At 36.1% G+C, this 15383-nt stretch overlaps 1 protein-coding gene and 1 long non-coding RNA gene across 6 annotated transcripts in view; one reads left to right on the top strand and one right to left on the bottom strand.

The window, feature by feature from the left end:
• Window positions 1-12213, bottom strand: part of COQ3 (coenzyme Q3, methyltransferase) — a 35687-nt gene extending 23474 nt beyond the window's left edge. For 4 of the 5 annotated variants that reach the window (XM_082475361.1, XM_082475362.1, XM_082475363.1 and 1 more), the window contains exons 1-3: window positions 12067-12211; window positions 2804-2930; window positions 120-272 (exon numbers count right to left, since the gene is read on the bottom strand). In XM_082475361.1, the coding sequence (XP_082331487.1) occupies window positions 120-272; window positions 2804-2930; window positions 12067-12175 (389 nt within the window). In that variant the 5' untranslated portion in view covers window positions 12176-12211. Of the gene's footprint in view, window positions 1-119; window positions 273-2803; window positions 2931-12066 lie in introns of all 5 variants that reach the window. The other variant, XM_082475364.1, reaches the window with a different exon arrangement.
• LOC309667231 lies at window positions 6018-11614 on the top strand. The gene is made up of 2 exons (XR_014267643.1): window positions 6018-7481; window positions 7960-11614. It is a non-coding gene; the product is annotated as an uncharacterized lncRNA (long non-coding RNA).
• Window positions 12214-15383: the final 3170 nt, after the last annotated feature.

The following is a 15383-nucleotide window of genomic DNA, read 5'->3' as shown; positions in this document are numbered from 1 at the left end:
CAAATTTAAAATGCAGCATTTTGAACCTAGGCATAAACCGAGAGAAAAATGAACTCGAAAGAAAATGAATTATTGAAAAGAGCTGTATTTTAAAAGACCTAGAATTTCTGTAATGTTACCTAATGAACGGAACCCTCAGGTCGTTCATAGAGTGAAGAGGTGCATATACTCCTTGCTCGTCCCACCACCTGTGTGCCAAGGCCAGGAAGGTCTTCACCTCACTGCTGTCTACAGTGGTCCAGGAAGTACTGTACAGTCTTGTCCAAGGGAGTCTAAGAGGTCAGAAGGAAGAGCCAGGCAAAAACTGCCATTTAATAAAATGTAACATGGGATATATTAAGTAGAAAGATATTCTAATTTGCAATTTATTAGATTCTAAATACATGTATCGCTTATTTTTGATGCTTCAAAACAAGTTTTCTTATAATCACATTGCTTATAAGTAAATAAATATATATGTATATATGTGTGTGTGTGTATATATATATATATATATATATATATATATATATATATATATAGTCACAGATGAAACAAATTAATTTGCTTTCGAAGTAAGTTACAACAAAAATGAAACTTTATAAAACTTGGCCTTTTGGGTCACATAGTAGTAGTAGTAGTAGTAGTAGTAGTAGAAGTAGTAACTATTTACTGAACACTTACTAAACGCCAGGTACTGCTTGTTTAAGAAATCCCTATATGTCATATGTCATCTTATTTAATCCTCAGCAACTCCATAAGGTAGGTACTATTATTATCTCTAGTGCACAGACAAGAAAAGGAAGGCTCAGAGAGATTAAGTGGTGGAGCCAGGATTTGAACTCAGATGCCTCAGCCTTCTCTCCATTTCTACTGCTTGATCATACTAATCCAAGCTCCCGTCATCTCTTGCCTGAACTATTGTCCTAGCCTTCTAATTAGTTGGCCTGCTTACGACTTCATCTCCTCTAATCTGTTCCCCACAATGCACCCAAAGTGACTGTTTTGAAATATAAATACGATCATGCTATTTTCCCACTTAAAATGCTTCCATGGCTTTCCAGTGACAGTGGGAAAAAGACCAAAATCCTTAGCATAGCATAAAATATTCTGAATTATTTGGTCCGCATTTTCTTCCCTCTCCAAAGTCACTTCCCACTACTCTCCTCGTCCTCCCCATTCCAGCCACGTGGGCCTTCTCTAAGTTCTTTGAATTGACCATGCTTGATCATTCCCCAGATACTTTGGATATGTCATTCCCTCTGCCTGGAACATTGTTCTCGCATCCCCCCTTCCCTCCTCTACACACCTAATTAATTGCTTCTCATCCTTTAGACCTTAGTTTAAATGGAACGTCATCTAATACTCTCCTATTTTAACTCCTATACAACTGTACTTCTTTGTGAGCCTACGTGATTAGTTGATCATGTCTCTCCATTAGAACGTAAGCTGTCTTGCTAACCATTTTATTCCTAGTGACAAGCACAGTTCCTAAAACACGGTGCTTGGGAAACATTTGTCAAATAAATAATCTGAAGGAGAAGGCCCAGAAAAGTATATAATTCACGTAAATATTTTTTTTAATCAAATGGAATCAAACAGGGACTAAATGGGGATCAGACAGACACTACACCAAGTCCCATGTCAGAGTACATGATAGGAAAATCCTCCAGAGGCTCTTGGGTAAAAGAGAAGAGGTTGTTACAGTAACAAAGGTAATGCCATTTAAATTTTTACTACGTTTTTCTTAGCTACATAGAGTACATTCTATATTGATTACTTAATATCCTTTTAAGAGTTAAATATCACTCTTCTTTAATATTATCTTATGAATATTACCCTCTTTATCATGCTTCATGCAAAGCCTCAGCAATCAAGGACTAACTTACAGGGACTTCCCTGGTGGTCCAGTGGTAAAGAATCTGCCTTCCAACGCAGGGGATGTGGGTTCAATCTCTGGTCAGGGAACTAAGATCCCACATGCCACGGGGCAACTAAGCCCCCTCGCCGCAACTACTGAGCCCATGTGCCTCAACTAGAGAGCCCACGTGCTCTGGAGCCTGCACGCCACAACTGGAGAGGAAAAAAAAAAGCCCTGCACACCACAACTAGAGAGAAGCCTGTGTGCCACAACAAAAGATCCCACATGCCACAACTAAGACCCAACGAAGTCAAAAATAAATTAAATAAATAAATAAAATAAAATTTTTTTAAAAAGGACTAACTTACAATAGTTAACAGTAGGTGGTTGCTCAGTTGACTAAGAATGATTTTACAGACATCCAATCTTAAAAGAGCCAGTTCATTTATAAGTAGAGCATGCACTTGGAAAACAGAGCTCATACCTTAAACCAATGCAATATTTTTCACAAAGTTAGAAATTGGTTTCTAATATATGAATACATAAAGATATTACTTTGATTCAATCTTACTATCTAGAATGTATACTTAACCACCTTATATTTATGTTGCACCCAAATCATTTACGATTTAAGCACTGCGTCATTTGTGTCCTGTCATAAGGATATTATGAGGAAGTAAAAAGTAGTTCTCTGAGTAATATAGTCTTGCATTAAAAATAAAAGCTATCACTAAATATGGATGAAAGGCATGCACTGGATTTATATTATATTACAAATTTTCCGTGGGTTTGAAATTTCCCAAATTTAAAAGTTGTTGGAAAAATAAGAATATTTAAATAAATAAAAGCTACCTTAATCAAACCACATGAGCTATACTGACAAAGTTTATTAAACACAATCGATACTAAACTATTATTGCACATAATTATGTGAATATTTGCCACAGTAATGAATAAACTTACCTGTAACTTTTCATCCTATTCAGGCAGGCAAATGTCATGCTATAGGATTTGAAACACATGATTCTGTATTCACTGAAAACCGATGGTCTAATTTGTAGAGTCCAACTGAGCTGATTTTTTGAATAAGCTGAAAAAAGAAAATTAAATGTCTAGAGAAAGCATTGCACAGTATGAATCCCTGAAATGCATGCAATTGAAGAAACTATTTTATACAGCAATCTTATATTACAGTTGATAAACAAAAGGGGTTTTTTCCCTTAATTTTGGATTTTACTTTAAATTGTAAAACAAAAATCTTGCATTCTGCCATCTAACTCCAATCAGATATTTCTGAAATAATAATCATCAAAAATAAGTAATGCCTATGGTAAAGTTTTTCATGCCATTTGTTTTTACATACACATTATGCTGCACAAAATTATTAAAAAATGATATTCAAATTAAAACTACATTACCTTTTAAACTAGAGTAATTTTTTTTTTTGGTCACACCATGCACTTTGTGGGATCTTAGTTCCCCAACCAGGGATCAAACCTGGGCCCTCAGCAGTGACAGCACAGAGTCCTAACCACTGGACCACCAGGGAATTCCCACAAACTAGGGTAGTGTTAATTTTGAGATTATTTATCAAAACCAGTTCAAATTATGTCACTTTCATGTTAGCTACATGAAATGGATTTATACGTATGCTCAACACATTTTACAGAGGAAAAAAAATGTGCACTTATAGACATATATATCTCCTAAAATAAACAGTCATCCAGTTTATATGTTCCAACTTACACAGGGACCTGCTTTATGAACTAGTTATTCTGCTGCAGAACATTCAGTTGTTCAATAAACATTTAAACAAAGTAGACCTTTGAGCAAAGAAAACTACCAGGGACATTACGTTATGATAAAAGAGACAAAACAGCAAGGATTTACTATATAGTATAGGAAACTATATTCAATATCTTGTAATAACCTGTAAAGGATATATAGGTTATATATAGGATATATGGGTTATATATACATGTAATAACCTACATATACAGATGTAAATCTATAGATTTACATCTATATATAAATCTACGTATATAGATGTAAATCAACTATACTTCAATTAAAAAAAAAAAGAGAGAGAGAATCCGCCAAGAAGACAAATTACTCTGGCAAAAAACAGACAAAAACCAGACAAAGATGGCACAGCAAAGAAAACCACAGACCAGTTTCTCTCATGAACAGACACAAAAATTCTCAATAATTAGTAAACAGAATCCAGCAACATATAAAAGGAAAAATACAGCATAACCAAGTAGGATTTATTCTAGCTATGCAACACTAGTTCAAGAGTAGAAAATCAATCAATGTAATCTACCATATTAATAGTTGAGAGAAGAACACACATAAGCTTACTAATTAATGTGGACAAAGCATTTGACAAACTCCACACCCACTTAGGACTAAAAACTCTCAGCAAACTAAGAATAGAAGAGAAATTCTTCAATCTGATAGAACACCCATAAAAATTCTATAGCTCACAAAGTACTTAATGGTGATAGACTAATTGCTTTACACCTAAAGTCAAGAACAAGGCAAGAATGCCCATTCTCATGACTCCTATTCAACGTACTACTAAAAATCTTAGCCAGTACAATAAGGCAAGAAAAGGAAATAAAAGGCATACAGAATGGAAAGGAAGAAATTAAACGGTCCCTATTTACAGATGATATGATTGTCTATGTAGAAAATCCCAAGAAATCTTTAAAAAATAAAAATAAAAAGCTCCTGGAATAAGTCGGTTCAGCAAGGTAACAGACTACAAATTCAACACACAAAAAAGTCAATTGTTTCTATACATTAAGAATGAACAATTGGAAAGCAAAAGTCAAAACGCTCTATTATTTAAAATCAGTACAAGAAAGAATACTTCCATTGTTGTATAAATCCCTCAAAATATGTTCAGAGTCTGTATGCTGAAAATTTATATAAAACACTGATGAAAGAAATCAAGGACAACCTAGTAAATGATGAAACATACTGTGTTCATGGATTGGAAGAGTCAACATAAATCCTCCCCAAATTGATCTATATGTTTGACACAATTTCTATCAAAAGAGACAGAATAGATATAACAATGTTAAAAAGGAGAATAAAACTGCAGAAATCAAATACCCAATTTTAAGACTTATCATAGAGCTACAGTAATCAAGACAGTGTGGTACTGGAGGAGAGACAGACTGAAATACCAATGCAACAAGAGTGTCCAGAGAGAGGAAAAAAAAAAAAAATTCACCCAACTGATTTTTTGACAATGGTGCAAAAGCAGTTCAAAGGAGGAAGAATGGTCTTTTCAGTAAATGGTGTTGAAACAATTAGACGTCATTGACAAAAAAGAAAATTTTGACCGAAATCCCACATCTTATACAAAACTGAACTCAAAATGATCTAAATGCAAAACTATAAAACTTTTAGAAGAAAATATAGAAGATCTTCCTGACTTAGGGTTACACACAGAGTTCTCACATCTGACACCAAAATCACAATCCATAAAAGAAAATATTGATTAAATTGTATTTAACCAAAGTTTAAAACTTTTGCTTGGCAAAACACCTTGTTAAGAAAAAGAAGAGTCAAGTCATAGAATGGGAGGAAATATCTGTAAAACATATATCCCATAAAGAACTTGTATCTGGAATATATAAAGATACTCTTTAAACTCAAAAGTAAAACGAAACAGAAAAACAAAAAACCTCCCACGGGAAAACAAAATAAGCAATCCAATTTTAAAATGGCTGTGGGTATTATAAAAAGGGTATAAAAAGAGACAGACATTTCATCAAAGAAGATATACAGATGCAAATAAGCACACGAAGAGATGTTAAATAGCAGTAGCCATTAAAGGAATGCAAATGAAAGCCACTACATACCTATCAAATTGGCTAAAATTTAACCATCCCTGATATTACCAGGTGTGGACCAAGATATGAAAAAACTAGATCTCTTATATATTGCTAGTGGGAATGTAAAATGGTACAGACACCATGAAAAGCAGTTTAGCAGTTTCTAATAAAGTTAAACATATACTTATCATGCAGCTTTGCAAGTGCATTCCTGGGCATTTATCCCAGAGAAGTGAAAATTTACGTCCACACAAAAACCTGTACATCAAAGTTCACAGCAACTTTATCCATAACAGCCCCAAACTGGAATCAATCAAAATATCCTACAATAGATGAATGGTTAAACAAACTGTGGCATATTCATATCATAAAATACTACTCAGAAATCAAGAGGAATGAACTACTGATACATGCAAAAACTTGGATGGATTTCAAGGGTATTTATGTTGAGTGCAGAAACATTTTTTCAAAAGGTATATACTGTAAGATTCCACTTACATAACACTTGTGAAATGGCAAAATTATAATGGAAATAATAATATAATGTAATGGAAAATAGATCAAGGTTTAAGGTTGGTGGTAGGGTTTGACTATAAAGGAGTATTACCAGGAGTTTCGCTGTGATTGTGGAACAGTTCCATATCCTGATTGTGGTGGTTATTACACAAATCTCTATGTGTGGTAACACACACACATGCACACACACACACACACACACAATGAGTGCATGTAAAGGTGGTGAAATCCAAAGAAGGACTGTAGTTTAGTTGATGGTATCATACTAACGTCAATTTCCTGACTCTGACAATGTATTATGGTTATGTAAGATGTTATCACTGAGGAATTGGGTGAAGGGCATATGGAAATTCTCTGTATTATTTTTGCACATTCTTATGAGTCTATTTCAAAATAAAAAATTTTTAATTAAAAAGTATAAAAGTGGACACTACAAAGTGCTCCTCCTCTCCCTGACTCTAGGTATCCAGCTTCCCTCTCTGCAGGCAACCAATGTTACTAGATTTGCATGTAAGCCTCCAGATATTTTATACATATTTCATTTTTGTGTATCAATTTCTCTCTTATTTTATACAAAATGTAGCACAGTATACTCATTGTTCTGCACCTTGCTCTTTCCACCTATCAATGTATCTTGGAGATTTTTTTCATAATAGAGCATAAAGAACTTCCTTTTTTTTTAGGTTTGCAAGGTAATCCATTGTATGGCTGTAACTCGTCATTTATTTAAGCAGTGCCCTATTTTATTTTGAATTTTATTTAATTTTTATACTGCAGGTTCTTATTAGTCATCCATTTTATACACATCAGTGTATACATGTCAATCCCAATCTCCCAATTCATCACACCACCACCACCACCCCCCGCCACTTTCCCCCCTTGGTGTCCATACGTTTGTTCTCTACATCTGTGTCTCTATTTCTGCCTTAAGCAGTGCCCTATTAATGTACATTTATTTAAGTTATTTCTAATTTTTTGCTATTCCGAAAACATAAGATTGAATTACATAGGTAATTTATTTTTGAGAGTACCTGTATGTAAAACCGCAAGAATTGTGTCAATTGGCATGTGCATTTATAAATTTGTAATTACTTTCTTAGATGTTGAACCAATTTGCAATCTCACTAGAAACTAAGAGTTTCTAGTGTTGGTTTCCCCACACTGATAATACTTTGATAGTCACCTATGCAGTGTATTATCAAACTTTATCTTTGCTAATCCAATAGGTGAAAATGGTATCTCACTACAGTTTTAATTTATCATGAGTGAGGTTAAGTGTCTTTTTTTTTTTTTTTTTTTTTTTTAACCCATCAGAAGCCTAAGTCATGATTTTTAATGTCTGGAAGAAATGGTACAGGCAAAAAAATCAGTTACAAGCTTACAAAAATTCAAACATGGTCCAACACTGATATTTATAACTTTTTAAATCTAAAGTTTTATCATTGGAATATTTTCATAGAACTATAAGATAAATGCTAAGTTATACAGACCCCTCCCAAAAGTCCTCCAAAATTCTTTTGACTAATATCTTGAGCAGTGTAGTTTCTTTAAAAAAAAAAAAAAAAACTACATTTTTCCAATTTTAGAACTTAAACCCCACAAACACAGAAATTTTCCCTTTCCTCGTTTTTACCTCCATCCAAGCCCCCCAGTTCAATGCCATGAACATTTGGAATGCTAAATGAACTCTGTATCTCAGGAGTGGGGCAGAGGTGAGGCCCAGGCCAAGTTAAAGAAAAAAAAAAATATGAAAAGTGTCTTTTTTTAAGTTTAATGGTGCTATGGTCTGAATATTTGTGTCTCCTCCATCCTCCAAATTCACATGTTGAAATCCTGACCCTCAAGGGGATGGTATTAGGAGGCGGGGGTCTTTGAGAGGGATTAGGCCTTGAGGGTGGAACCCTCATGATTGGGTTTAGTGCCCTTATAAAAAGAGACCCCAGAGAGCAAAAAGGCTTCACCTATGAACCAGGGAGTGAGCACTCACCAGACACCGAATCTTGGCCTCTGCAATCTCCAGGACTGTGAGAAATAAATTTTTCTTGTTTATAAGCCACCTAGTCTGTGGTATTTTGTTGTAGCAGTAGGAATGGACTAAGACAAATGGTCATTTATATTTCATGTCTTGTCTTTTCATAGTCTCTGAACATTTTTCTCCTGAGCTTTTTATGTTTTAAAAATTTTTTTTTTGTTTAATAGGACCTCACAGCCTGGCCAAAATTCATTTTAGCATCCTCAGAAAAAAAGTTTGTGCTTCTAGGCTTTAGCTCAAGTTATTCTCTCTTCCACCATTTCTATCTGTATTATTTTTTAAGACCCAGGTCAAATATCACCTCCCTGATGACTTTAGGTAGGTAAATGAGATATCAGAGAATTATGTAGACTGTGATACACAGATAAGGATTTACAGTTGACCCTTGAACAATGTGGCAGTTAGCAGCGTCAAGGCACGCGTGCAGTCAAAAATCCAGGTATAACCTTGCAGTCGGCCCTCCACATCTGCTACTCCACGTCCTTGGATTCAACCAACCTCAGGCAGTGTAGTACTGTAGTACTTATTTATTGGGAGAAAACTCCCCACATTTAAGAGGACTGGTGCAGTTCAAACTTGTGTTGTTCAAGGGTCAACTGTGTAAGGTATTATCATGAAATTGAGCCTCAAAGATTTCAACACAGTCCTTGCTCTCTGGTCAGTGATGACCCCAATCTCCCTCTCACCTCCCCTATTTCTGGAAAATTAGTCCCTCAGTCATCAGTATGGCCAGAATTCTTAAGAGCCTTAAAATCCACCTCACCATAACTGAGAGAAACTCATCAAGTTCGTATTAATAGAATGCTACCAATTCCTTCTTTACCTCGAATCTGTGATCATTCTGGTATTTGAAATTTTAAAGGAATGGGGACATTTTTCACTTAATTTATTCAAAAAGTCATTTATCAGCACCTATCAGGTACCATGCTGACAGTGAACGAGCCCTCTACCGTGCCAATGGCGTGGTTCCAGCATTCATCATTTATTGTCTGGATTGCTCTAAGGCCTCCCTGAGCCTAGTCTTGTCCGCCTCCGTCCCACTGTCTACATAGCTGCCAAGTGTTATTTCTAAAAAACAAGTCTGAGTATGTTGTTCCTTCTGTAATTTCCCACTGTCCTGAAGATAAAGTCAATCCCAGGAGGTGTACATGGTCTTTCGTGTACTTGTCATGGCCTAAAAAGTCTGTCTTATCCCTGGCCATTCTCTGCCCTCTTTTCCAGCCCTCCATCCACACTGTACTTTTCAAGGAACACCTCGCAGTTTCCTAGAAACCTCCTCACAGATACTCAAGCCGGTCCTTTGGCCACTCCAACTTCTTCTAAAACTGGACAACTTCAAGACAGCTCCCTAAATATCTTGTTTAAGAAGTTTCCCTCATCCCAAGTATTTATTCCTTCTATGCTCACTTCCAAAATTTGGAAATATTTATACTGTATTTTTTCCGAATTTCTGATTATAAAAGACATATTTACTGAAAAAAGTTATGAAAAGTATATAACGAATGATAAAATGATAGATCACCAACTCCACCTCAGATAATCACTGTTAAAATTTTGATGTATCTCTATTCTCACTATATATCTCCAAGTTCATAATACAAACTGATTTGTAAGGGTTTTTTTTTACCTTTTTAAAAATTGAAGTATAGTTAATTTACAATGTTGCATTAGTTTCAGGTGTACAGAAAAGTGATTCAGACAGATTCTTTTCCATTACAGGTTATTACAAGATATTGAATAGAGTTCCCTGTGCTATACAGTAGGTTCTTGTTGTTTATTTTATAGATATTAGTGTGTATATGTTAATACCAAACTCATAATTTAATTTATTCCCCCACCACCACTATCCCCTTTGGTAACCATAGGTTTGTTTTCTATGTCTGTGAGTCTATTTCTGTTTCGTAAGTAAGTTCGTTCATATCATTTTTTTAGATTTCACATATAAATGATATATTTGTCTTTCTCTGTCTGACTTACTTAGTATGATAATCTCTAGGTCCATCCATGTTGCTGCAAATGGCATTATTTCATTTTTTTATGGCTGAGTAATATTCCACTGTGTATATATACCACGTCTTCTATATCCATTCATCGGTCAAAGGACTCTTAGTTTGCATCCATGTCTTGGCTATTGTAAATAGTGCTGCTATGAACACTGAGGTGCATGTATCTTTGCAAATTAGAGTTTTCTCCAGGTATATGCCCAGGAGTGGGAATGCAAGATCATATGGTAACTCTATTTTTAGTTTTTTAAGGAACATCCATACCGTTCTCCATAGTGGCTGCACCAATTTACATTCCCACCAAGAGTGTAGGAGCCTTCCTTTTCTCCACACCCTCTCCAGCATTATTTGTAGACTTTTTAATGATGGCTATTCTGACTGGTGTGAGGTGATACCGCATTGTAGATTTGCATTTCTCTAATAATTAGCAATACTGAGCATCTTTTCATGTGCCCGTTGGCCATCTGTAGGCCTTCCTCAGAGAAATGTCTATTTAGGTCTTCTGCAACTTAAGAATCTTAACACTACATCTAATCATTCTCCATGTGGCTACACATTGATTTAAATCATGTTTATTGGCTGCACTATTTTTCACTCTATTGAGAGTAACAGCTTATCAATTCTTGTTTTTTTTTTGTTTTTTGTTTTTGGCCAGGCCACACAGCTTGCGTAATCTCAGTTCCTCTACCAGGGACTGAACCCCGGCTACCGCAGTGAAATCCCGGGATCCTAACCACTAGGCTACCAGGGAACTCCCACAACTTGTCAATTCTATTGGAGGCCTTTAAGTTTCCCAGTTTTTGCTCTTTATAACCTGATCTTAGTTCCATCCTGACGTTTTTTTAAAGAGACCCTTAGGTATCACTTCTTTAAAAATTCCCAGTGCCTGGCAAACAGTATTCGTTAAATGAGTTTCATGTAATAAATGAATTTAATGTTCTGGTTAATATTGGGAGTTAAATAATCAAACTGTCTTCTACAAGCATCAGGTTCGGTGTGTTACTTTCTTGATCTTATTTGCCAATACAATGTGTTGAATTAACCTATTCATCAAAAAGTAATATTGCTGGGCTTCCCTGGTGGCGCAGTGGTTGAGAATCTGCCTGCCAATGCAGGAGACACGGGTTCGAGCCTTGGTCTGGGAAGATTCCACATGCCGCGGAGCAAATAGGCCTGTGAGCCACAATTACTGAGCCTGCGCGTCTGGAGCCTGTGCTCCGCAACAAGAGAGGCCGCGATAGCGAGAGGCCCGCGCACCGCGATGAAGAGTGGCCCCCACTTGCCGCAATTAGAGAAAGCCCTCGCACAGAAACGAAGACCCAACACAGCCATAAATAAATAAACAAATAAAATAAAAAATTAAAAAAAAATAATATTGCTGCCTTAAATTCTGAAACATGGCAAGATACGTGCAAACAAAACACAAATAAAAGGCGACCAATGAGACAGCTGGTGTCTTTTCCCGCCGGGGCAAAGGAAAAAGGCACATGACCTTGAGACTCCAGCCGGCACAGTGGTGGCCGGCTCCTGCAGTAGCTCAACGAAAATAAGACAAAAGGTCACTGGATACATGGCGGCGGCCCGCAGGCTGCGCTCTCCTCGGCCCGGACCGCTAGTTCTCAGCTGTTTTTCCCAGCCTCTGGGGAAGGGACGGTATGAGCCCAGGCCGAGCGTTCAACGGACAGCGAGACGCAGGACCCAACGTACAGGTCTTTGGCTGACCCCGCGCGGAGCCCCGAGACAGCCCGCCGCCCTCGCCCGCGCCTGCGCAGAACAGCCGGCCCGCGCCGTGGGCTGTGTGCGAGCGACCCCCACGCACACACTCACCTGCCGACGTGGTTAAGCGAGGACAATCAGCCTGTGTGCCCCGGAACGCCGACCTATGCGCTCCTAAAAACCGACTCCCGGAGGAGCTCAGCTTGCGGCCTCCCCACATCGCGAAAGGATCCACCTCTTCCGGTCCCTCCCGCAAAACATCCCGAACAGAAAGGTTCCGAGAGCCAAACTAATCATGGTCGCAGTGATGGTGGGTGTTATAGATGTGTGACTGTAGTTACTCTTACACGCTCAACATGTCAAATTGTGCATGCAGTTAAACTATAGAATGTTTCTATTGTCATAAACTAACTTCAAGATCCTCCGTCTATTCCTGTATGACCACCTCAAAGTAGCCATCAGTCATGATACCACTTCAAGCTATGTGATCTAGCTTTTATTCCTGTATAGCTCTAATTATTTCATATTTAACAGATGTCTCCCAAGGACACTCCTGTAAGACACTGACCAAAACTTACAATCACAAAAGATCCGAAGCACTTCTTCCCTAAGAGAATTGTTTCCCATTTCAAGGCACTCAAATGTCAGAGGGCCAGAAGTCTAAATTGAAAGTTTGTTTTCTGTGAGTGACCTGATAATGTTCCCGACAGGGCACACGTGACATAGCAGGAAACTGTTAATCACTCAGGCTAGGCAAACTTCACTTAAGGGTTAGAACAGGCAACCTAACATTTTACTTCTAAATGTGTAACAGCCTTTCCTTGGGTAAGAACAATGATAAATGTCCAACATCAAAGACAAACAAAATCATTATACATTTTTAACAGGCAGGATCAGACTGGTAAAGGGTTCTTTGAATTAGTCAAATTTACTGCTCAGTAATGGTCTTTCTCTCTTATGGCTTCTTAGTAAAATATTGACCTCCTCCTAAGAGTGGTTGCAGATTTTTCAGTTGTCTTCAGAGCTCCTCTCTCAAGATGCATGACCATCTCTCCAACTGAAGGCAGAAAGCTCTGCACAAAAGAACATTTAGCATGTGTTATGTCTGCTGGAGTGACAGATCCCAGGAAAAAGCAAAGTGCAAGTATGATTAAAGTTCTAAGAGCTTGATTTACATGTACTTTCTTTGAATGATTCCCCTCACTGGGCTGCAGAGCCTCTCCACTACATTTTCAGTTCAACAACAAAGGCAATCAGTGATTTGCCTTAATACCAATAGGAAACAAAAGCCTCTTGAATACCCACTAGTTTGGCTCAGATAAGCAAAACTAGCTTGCAGTACTTTTCTCTACAAATATCAATAAAAGGCTCTTCCAATGACACTTAAACCCAAGTTGTACTGGAGGAACAGCAGCTATAATGCGATGTATGGTTGTTGTGAGATATTCCTCAGATCATCCCCATAGTCTCACCCATAAACGTGTTATAGAGTCTACAGTTTATTTTGCTATAAAACTAAAAATCTATTTAATACTTTGAAATTCAATTTTATAATTTTATATAAACTTTTTTCATTCAAGTTAAGGGTAAAGTGCTCCCTTACAGCTAACAGTTTTACCTCTTTGAAATGATAACACTACTACATCCACTTCGGTTTAACTGATAAATTTTTGTATTTACAAAATTCCATATATTCAATAAATTGGTAACTTAAGATAATTTTATCTTAACATTACCATAATCAGAATGTGGCAGATTTAATTTACGTGTTTTTATAGGAAACCTCTATGGATGACACCTAGTAAACCTTCATGGTATCAATGTAACTTATCATACATGAGTTATTTTAAGGGCTATTACGTTATTTTAAGCCCATTTTCTCATATAAGGTTTAGACATTACAACTAAATTCTACTTAAAACTGAAGAACTTAAGACCTTAGAGATAATCTAATTCCACCCTTATACAGCTGAAGAAACTGAGTTCCATTGTGATTGATTTGCCCAAAATATATCAAACAGCAGAGGCAGGACAAGCCAATGAATCTAATACTATTTCCACTAAACCATGCTTTGCACATTTTAGAAACTTCAATAAATTAAAAATACTATTTATATACTTCATGTCTTCCTTTGAAGAAACAAAATAACTCAGACATTAAAAAAAAGATGATGTTTGGAAAGTTCACCTATTGTGTATTATACCATTAGGAATAGATGCTTTTTTAAAAAGACATTTTACAAGGGCAGGAAACATACACTGAAATTCCACACCAATCTTTATTTATATTTTGGGGCCTGAAACAAATCTTATAATTACCTCTTTCCAAATTACATTTTATTCTCTTAATGGTGTGGTTTACCCCCATTCCACAAAAACAAGTATGATTAATACACTAGAAATATTTGAAAAGAAAACCTCTTAAGACAGTTTTTATTAACCAATCCAGACCAATGATTGTCTCAAAAAATTAATCTATTAATTTTCTGGTGGTATCATTTTAGAAAAGGCTTCATAACCAAATTACACATCTAATTAACTTACGTATAAGTCTTAGCATTCACATCCCAAATCATGGAAGCCCTGTTTATAAAATCTTACCATTCAAGGTAAACATACTCCATTAATGTCAGTGAAATGATGAATTCTCTAAACTGAAAACCCAAATATCTAATTATAATACTGATGTATTTACTAATAATCACATACATCATGACTATGTTTTTAAAAATATCTACAGATAGGAAGCTTGCATATTATGGCAGAGTAAATCAAACTGTCAAATGCTACTTTTGGCTCTAGTTCATATCTTGCTTAAAAATGTGCATATCATAGCCAGTAGACTTTTTCTGTAGAATTTTATTCTGAAAATATTATTTCACTTGAGATTGATCTAAAAAACATTTTTAGATATGAAAATGTTATACAACTTATCTATTACAAATTAATCAGATAATTCTGCAATTAGGTATACTGTGTTAGCTCACCTACATAAAAAATATTGCACATTTTCCTTTACTTATCTCAGATGTGACTGATGCCTAAACTATATAGAATTCCAAACTATTTAAAAGTTATTGTGTGAAATGTCAACTTAATAAATATCAGAACTAAATGCACTGTAAAACAATATTTTTGGTAAACATGCATTTATTCACAGTTGATTTCCTCTAGATAAATGCGTAACTGCTCAAAATTATTTAAGAACCTATGTAGAGGTACAAGAGCACACTATTACAAGTCTATTTCTACCTTCATTTTGAGGAAACACTGATCTTGGCAAAAACCTGGCTTACTTTAAAATGAACTACTGCTGGTAACAAGGCATACTCTAAAACTCTTGTGACCTGCACCTGCTTTTTCCTTTTTAAATTAAAATTTAAAAGCATTTGTTTTCAAAGATTTATCTATTGTGGCATAAGCGAGTA

This window comes from Balaenoptera physalus, assembly GCF_965194825.1.
Source record: "Balaenoptera physalus genome assembly, chromosome: 9".
Classification (NCBI taxonomy): Eukaryota; Metazoa; Chordata; class Mammalia; order Artiodactyla; family Balaenopteridae; genus Balaenoptera; species Balaenoptera physalus.
This window is presented reverse-complemented; position numbering and strand designations above follow the sequence as displayed.